The 8775-nt window shown below is 32.2% G+C and overlaps 1 protein-coding gene across 1 annotated transcript in view; it reads right to left on the bottom strand.

Annotated features, from left to right (window-relative positions):
* Positions 1-1244: 1244 nt before the first annotated feature.
* LOC112465129 (alpha-glucosidase-like) overlaps positions 1245-8775 on the bottom strand; it is an 8217-nt gene continuing 686 nt past the window's right edge. The window contains exons 2-5 of the mRNA XM_025032530.1: positions 8223-8478; positions 7326-7665; positions 7123-7203; positions 1245-1395 (exon numbers count right to left, since the gene is read on the bottom strand). Coding sequence (XP_024888298.1) covers positions 1245-1395; positions 7123-7203; positions 7326-7665; positions 8223-8478 — 828 coding nt within the window. The remainder of the gene's footprint in view (positions 1396-7122; positions 7204-7325; positions 7666-8222; positions 8479-8775) is intronic.

The raw sequence follows: 8775 nt of genomic DNA, 5'->3' as shown, positions 1-8775 counted from the left end.
GTGTGATTAAATTTCTTTGAGCGTCTCTTCGTTTTCTCTAATATGAGTCGAGGGATGTAATAGAATTGCCGCAGCGTCTCCAATTTGCGGGTTTAATTAATCCCATGACATTCGGCGGAAGAGAAGGTTGATGTTCTATTTCCATTCTCGCGATCTCTGTTATCATGCACAAATCACTACATTGTCCATCAATTTTCTTTAATATTAGCCATTGCAAAAACATTGCGGCGGTAACATATGTATTATAGCTATTATAATAGCATTAAGTTATAATAATTCGGCAAGAATGTGTGTTGTGCTCAGTAAGAACTTCAAAATTAATTTCATAATCCAAAATTTGTAATTATTATTTAATATTCTTTCACTCTATCTGTCTCTATTTCTCTTTATCTCTCTATCATTTTCTCTATTTCTATATGCATCTACAATATTTATCTACAATATATGTACAAATAAGTGTTATAAAATTGATGGATAAAGAGTATAGATAGACACTCATTCTTTTATCACCGAGTCACAGAGAATAGAGAATGACATTAATTGCTCACGGTCTAAATATCATTGTAACAGTCTTTCAATATTTACATATATCCGTTAACATCCACTTATTCAATCGATTGCACATAAACGTCGCGTTTTAGTCGGTGAGTTAATTGTTCCTCTCATATTACACTTGCATCATTTATGTCTATCGAACAGAATGAATACAGTAGTTGTTCATTATTATGACGCTCAAAAAATGTTTGTAATTTCAAGAGGTCTATCATTTTTTCGTAAATATTATATACTATTTGCAATTTTTTTTACTCGTTTGATTTAATTCAATTTCAATTCGAAAGAATATACATACTTATACATCGGATCGTAATAAAAAAATCATCAGAAAGATATAGTTAGGTACTAATCAATGTTTGGTAGGAAAAGTGAATGAGAAAGCAAGATAGATGCCATGGATATCGTTTTGAAATCGCTGAACTTCGATAGGAAGAAATTCATTGTTCGCGCTCCATTAATTAAGCTAGCTTATTGTATCATTTTGCGCGCATCCGTTACTTCTGATATATGTATTCTATCAATTAACTTTTTATTTGCGTTTTTCACGCAGCACGTCTCATTTTGTCCTGCGAAAGTTTCCGGTACAGTATTTGTCAGATTTTAAAAGATTTATAGTGATTCTACATGAGTTCTAGGAAGAGTTCTGGCGATAAAAATTGTTTTTTTTTTTTTTTATTTTCAAATAATTTTCATAGCCCGAGAAAGCCGCATTTACGGGTATATGGGTGAAACGCTGGCTGATTTTCGACAGTTCCTCCGCCGATCCTTCGTTGATCCTCCGCCGACCCTCTGCTGGCCTGCGTCCACACCGCCAATCCTTCGAAATCAGGAACTATAGAACTATTGAGAATAGACCCAGAACTCTCAATAATTAATAATTTTCCGCGAAATGATATGCCAGCTTCACACACACACACTTGTTTCAACGAGTTTATTTGGCCTTTTTTTTTTAAGGAAGCTTTGATTACTTTTCTTGCCATCATGACGCATACAGAGACATGACAGTTTTATTTAAACAATATTTTAAAAATTTGAATATTTTTTAAAATTTGAATCAATAATTATTTATGAGTGAAAAAATCATTTAACATCCAAAATGAAGAGTCATGTAAATTGCTTTTTTGTTTTCCACCAATTCTCTCTAACGAGTCCTTGCAAATTATTGATTGCGCTGTTGCTCGTCAACGTAGGACACGTAGATTAACAGCGCACAAAATAATTTCGATACGATTGGAATGAGATCACATTCGATACGCTCGCATCTCGATTTACATTTCACTTTTCGTCTAATATTGACACAAAAATTATCTTTGATTATCTTATTAAAGAAAAAAGTTCCTAATTGTCTGACTTGGTTTTAAATCATACCAGATTTAATTTTTGTCTGTTTCGAGAAGCACCGCTACTAGGCTACTAGAAGAGATCAGCGCACGTGCTCTATTACGCTTCGATGAATTCTTCTATTATTTCAGGAATAAAACTCCCTTCAATTTAGCAATATCTATTGTGTGAGATAGCATTGACGCTTACTCTGCCTATACTTGCACTCGCGAGTTATTAATTGGATGATATTGAACGATCCATTAGGAATGATACGCAAAAAGTCTAAATGACATATATTTTGTGATAGAACACTAACAAATTATTTATTTTCTACTTTTAAGAGAGATATACGTGAGACAGTTGAAAAAAGATATTTTATAAAAAATATAAACTGTCGAATTTTGCTGTCTATTCAACTTCACATGGAGAAATAATTAATGTTTTTTATAAATTTATATAGATATAAATATTCTAAATATCAAATATTATATGTTTGGCAGTTCTGAGAAATCTTTGTAAAAAGTAAGTGCGTAAAATCAAACAGAAATCGATTATAAAGACTATTAGGGATACCTACTATTTTAGGATAGCGTAGGAAATCTCAAAGTAGCTTATATATCCACAAAGCGTATTTTATATGTCTGCCAAAGCGACGGCGGCGGCGAGGACAAAATGTCACTACGAAATCTTGCAGAAGCAGAAAAGAGGCTGCGACAACCGGCCCCAAATGCTGCTGGTAAGAGCTTCGAACTCCCGTCGGACCGTAAAACGCGACTACGCGAACTGCTGTGACTAAACTTGGAAAACAATTTCGTTCGCGTCGCGTCGGTCGCACCATTGGGATTTGTTTTACTAGAAATCTTACGAAATCTTTAAATTGTTCGCCTTTCCTTTGTCTTGCAAAGCCCATGAAACTTCTTGCTCAACGCTCTCAGTTATAGGTATGCTACATTCCATATAATGCTGTACATTGTAGCAATTTAAATAAATCGCGCCTCCAAATGTTAAAAACGTTATTTATTACATTTTAATATTAAACAGTAATGTGCAAAAGTGCTGTTAAATTGCGAATAATATTGTGGTATTTTATATTGCAATTTTTTAATTACATCGAGAATTAGAAATAAATTTTATAATAACATATAGATATAATAGCATAATATCTACATATAGCAGAAACAATAAGAGAAATATAAAAAGGGTCGAAATATTATATTTGCTCTACTTGAGTGACACTGTGCTCAATCGCGCTTTGTTTTTTCTTCAAAATTTTAATTTCTTTTTTTGCAATGCTTTACTCGAAATTAATTTAATTGTGATGCTTTATTTCAATTATATACCGATTTGCAGTATTCAATTTGCATTGAGCTTTTTTCACGTGCATTGCAATTTCTAAACGATGCTCAGCTTATCGTTATATTTATCCAAATTTTGTATTATGATGAACAAGAAAGATTACACAGAAGAATCTCTTGTTATTGTTAGTTATAGTTAGAATGTACGTATATTAATAGTCTGATAAAATCAACTTTAATTGCTTTAACTCTGTTGCTTTAATTTCGTTTCTAAAGTTCTTAAAACTCGCTGACAATTATCTCACGTATCTTAATTGGTTGTTGTACCCCAAATACAATATACCGCGAATATTGTCGAAAGCATCGTGAAGCTACCCAAAAAAAGTCGGAGATAATTTAAATTCTGTACCTATTGCCTGTTGCCAACCAATCGTAGCATTCGAATTTTTTAAGTTATAATTAATGAATCTTTAGTTATATTTCCTGTTTCTATTGCCTGTTGTCTGGCATTGTGCAAGGGCCTTTAGACATAAAATTAATATTTGCTACAGTCACATAACACGTACATATATATATGTAACACAACAAATTTGTTTGACTCGTCACGGAAGTCGGGCTTATAATTATAATTTTTACTTGAAACTTTTTTTAATTTTTACGATACGACAATATATTACTAACATTGCATATTTAAAAAAATTTTTAGCGCAATGTTAGTAGAGTTTTATTTTCTCAGTGATCTCGCTGATCTTTTTTTTATTTTTCTCGTAACAATTCTTAACTATTTTCGCTCTTTATATCATATTCTCGTTATTTTATTAACGAAGAATTAAAGTTTTATTTTTACGCAAGGATATAAGATTTTTAAAACACGATATCAAAACTTTCTCTGCTGTTTCTCGCAATCTGTGACATCGATATTTTTCTGTATTATATGAGTATTTATCAAAATACTCATTTATCAAAATAGAGCGAATATAAGAAAGGCATTATTTATATATATAAAGACTTATTAGCCATTCCTGATACATATATTTTGCTTCCTCATAGAGGAAGCTTTGTTTTCGTGAATTTCGTATATGAACCGTCGATTGCGTGTAAAGTTGGGTTTAGTCAACCAAATTTAAAAAAATTATATATGAAATAGGGGTAGAAGAAACCAACGAAGAGATTGGTTTTTGAGTTTTTTTTGCCAATGTTCAGATTGTTGTAAAACGTCGAAATATCGCCTTAAAAAAATGTCCGTGTGTATGTATGTATGTATGTTTTTGTTGTCGTCTGTATATGCTCTAACTTCCGTAATTTTTTAGATATCGGGATTTTTTTTTTTTTTTTTTTTTTTTTTTTAATCGATAGAGTATCATTCAAGGAAGGTTGTTATTGAATTTGGCGATGATCGGTAAAGGGGTTCTTTTTAAAAAAAATTTTGAATCTTTTTAGAAATGTCCGTGGTTGCTCTAACTTCCGCAAATTTGGAGATATCAATCTATTTCTAATTTTATTATATTTCTCAGTCTTTTCTACCCCTATTTCATATATAATTTTTTAAGATTTATTTGATTAGACCCAGCTTTTGACCGCATATGAAGCTAAGTCTAATTAACCGAATTTTTTCGATAGCGATCATCTCAGTTACGCAGACAAAAGTTTGCAAGTTTACGCTAGAGAGATTGAGGACAATAAATCATTTTCCTACTGCAATAGTGTGGTTCGAACGTCTTGTGTTCAAGAGTACCTAATATCGATGTTCCCAGCGAAATGCATAATTCATGCTTTGAAAGCGCGGCGTTGAGAACGGATGCCGTGGGGCGACGACTCCATCCGATAAGCGGTCCGTTTATTGTCCACGTCAATTGCGATTATATGCCGGGCTGTTACGAATTTCGTAAATTTATTCACGCGCGCGTATTATATTAAGAGGTAATACCCGAGATCCTGGAATATCGATTGTTTTTATTTTTGCGTATCGTTATTGATGATTTGAGGCCTAAAATCAGTTGGAAATATGTATATACAGGACAGATTATAATTATTATATAATATCATTTTTATACAAAAAATTTTGGCATATTTCTATATACTTAATCAAGAATATAGAAATTTCGTAACTTCGTTGAGTTTGAATTTTATTCGGTGTCAATATTTTATTATTTCGGAGAGTTGCGATTTTTTTGCAACATTTTCAATGGATAGTACACGCGCGCTTTTGTCACTCACAGTCGATTATTACGAGCTTACAAGAGTTTCCTATAAGAATTTCAATATTGAAATAGATAACCTAGTACTGGCGCAGTATTAGGCGCAGTATTGTAAAACCCTATATAGGCAGCTGAGAAAATTGTCTTTCGTTGTAATTAATCTTTATATGATTTTCACGTGCTGTAAAATATTGATACATATATTTGACAAATTACAAAAAACGTCTGTGGCAATTTAAATCGTTATTTCTGTATTATAATGTGGAATTTATAACAATGTTTTTACACATTACAGCTTTCAATGTTTCTCCACCTACATGTATACTGTTTGGAGTTTGAAACATTTTTCAAGGCATACCTTATTTATCTATTCATATATGTTCCTGGAGTGACGGGTGACGGCCGAACTCCGACGGGAAAGCGCCTTCATCTAACAATAAGCGGAATTAAAAATATCGATAATTTTGATCATTCTGTCCTTATCCAACGAGATATCCTACGATATCTTTGTCAGATTGCAATGCCATGTACACTGCTTGTGTGTACATACATGCATAAAATCAGTTGGATGAAAAATCTTTCTTATTAGGCTTTTAACCTTAGTTTCAATGATGCAGTCACGCTGTTCTTTGATCGAGTCCGAGATGCGGGACATTTTCAATTTGTTACACGTAAGCTATATAATTTGTATAAGTGAACGTTTCCTTGAAGTGACAGTTCTAGGTCCAAAAGGTGCAATACCAAGTAGTATTAAACATATTTTTCTTAAGTTTTTAGTCTTAAATTTCCCGCACATGATTTCTATACGTATTTTAAACGTGTAAAGGGAATTTACATTCTGTAAAGCTAATTCGAAGAAAATTGGTCCAACTGAAATGTCGGTAATTGCCGTGACTCCAGGATCCCCTTAATTGTAACGACTTGATTGTAGAATCGGAAAAATGAATCTTTAAAAAATAACAGAATAACACATTTCTCTGAAGATTAAAATGTCACCATCTAATCAGATTCAATTAAGTATCGTTATCAAATCGTTATGATAGGAAAAAGAAAACCGATGGATAAAATATGATCGGTGGAGAAAGATGTACCCTTTGTCTTGACAGATTATTTTGTTGAAGATTACACACACACACACACGCACACACACACACACACACTTGATCCTATTCTCAATCTCATGAAGATTTTCGTGTATGCAGATATTTTTCCATCAATCGGGATTAGATGTAAAAATTGGTTTCCCAATTTTGCTGTTCGTGTAACGAATTATCGATTCGCTCGCAAAGACAAGATAAACTTTGTGTCTGGAAAAAATGTTATTCTGTTCATATATCTATATTAAGCAGTTGCAGAAAAGTCTTTCATGGATGCGTTAAATAGAAAAAAGAATCGAACAACTTTTTAGATATGCACATTGAAAGGTATAATTATCATACTACTCTATAACGTTTATGATATATATATTTATATATCATACTTTTGAATTCGTTTCTTGCAGCGCACTCTATATGTGTGAAAGGAAGAATTTAATACTGATATATAATTAGAAATTATAATTAATAAAGTCAAACGATACCTTTTGAGTATATATAATTAGAGTAGTTTCTTACTGCAATATTTTTGTATGATTGTAAAAGAAGTAAATATTTCTCGTTAATATTAATTATGTTTTTTTTATTTTTTACTTATACAGTGTTATTATCAGAGAAAATGATAATAGTAGAATTGTTGGGAGAGAAGCAACGTACTTTGGTGGAGCTTTAGAGTTAGCTAGAAAGACTACTGAACCTGCCGGTGGGATACTAACTTTGTTTAGCTCAACATCTTGGCTGAAAGACGTAGAAATAAGAAATTAATTTTTTCTTACAATGTACTACAATATGTTATTGCAGTACATACGCAATTCTAATCGTTTTAATTTATCAATGAGTCATTAAACATCGATACTTACTTTTGCTTTATTCCGGAACCTACACTCGCTATTTTAACTTTACCGTTCTTGAATCCCGTTAAGACTTCCGTTAAATCAATCACTTGTTTCTCTTTGTCTGAGAAGTTTATTAATAATGTCACAGCTTCTTCGCTCGTTTTACGTAGAACATACAAAACGGTATTATTTATGACATTAGTAGTCAATGATCCAAGTTTGAGTGCGTTCGATGTATTACGTAGCTGCGTCAGAGCGCGATAAACATGATAGTGAGAGTCATCAATATTTTTTTGTAGTAATAAATTTACATTGATAAAATTGTCGTGAACTGGTAACCAAGTTTTAGCCGCTTTACTGAAACCTGTCAATAAAAAATTATCCCCTTGGGATGTTGGGCGAAAAAAATGCTCGAGGGTCAAAAATGCTTGTGTGAGAGAGAGAAACAAGAGTTAATAACATTATAAAAAATGGATAATTTCTAGAAATTTTTTGAGTCTCTTGCTGAATCTAAATTTGAAGTCACAATTACAAAATTCAAAATAACGAACCAAAGATTTAAAAACTCGGAGAAATTCGAGAAGTCACTTTGTGGGTCGATCCCGAGAGAAGACACAAGCTGGCGTTCAATTTACGTGAAAATTTGTATTAATGATAGCGGTTTCGTAACGCCGCCATTTTTTAATTTAAAATAAAAAATTTTGAACAAACAAATTTCAATTTTAAAAACGAAATTAGCGAAACTTGAAAAACCCTTGAAAATTTTTAAAATCTAAATTGAACCATATTTTGATTTTTTTGCCCATTATATCGTATTAAATTTGCCGTATTGAATTCTTGAATTTTTATTTAGATAACGAAATTAAAAAATAAAGATAAATTTATAGATAAAGTTATAGAACTTAGCATAATTTGTTATACCTGCATTTGTGGAAAAATTCCATTGATATGGTGTGCGAACGGGATCGCGAGACCGACTTTTGTACTTGTCTTTGCCCGCGTTACACGCTTGAGGATCCTGTGTATCTGTCCAAGATATGTCCATCTTATCAACCATCCCAATTTCTTCGCCGTAGTATGTCACTGCCACGCCTGGCAGTATCATGGCTAACATCGTCATTTGATCGGCCCTTCCGGGGAAACGCGAAGCAGTACGATTGCGATCATGATTGCCCATCTGTGCATGAGTATTTTGACGTTTGATAGACTTCTGCTTGTAAATTGTATATTGTCGCCATTGTATCAATTATTTGTGTTAAAATATACGATCAGAGGCATTAATGCCGGAAGCATTCAATATGACTTAATTCGTAAAAAAACTTCACAATATCCGATTTACCGTTTATATTTTTATTCCCTTATAATAAAAAAATAAAAAAATTTAGCTGCTACACGTACTTTGTACTCTGTTAATGATTCAGAAGAAAACGAAAAGAGGGAATTCTTAAATACTATATATATGTATATATATATA

Source organism: Temnothorax curvispinosus, unplaced genomic scaffold, assembly GCF_003070985.1.
Source record: "Temnothorax curvispinosus isolate PA1 unplaced genomic scaffold, ASM307098v1 QBEX01014901.1, whole genome shotgun sequence".
Taxonomy (NCBI): Eukaryota; Metazoa; Arthropoda; class Insecta; order Hymenoptera; family Formicidae; genus Temnothorax; species Temnothorax curvispinosus.
This window is presented reverse-complemented; position numbering and strand designations above follow the sequence as displayed.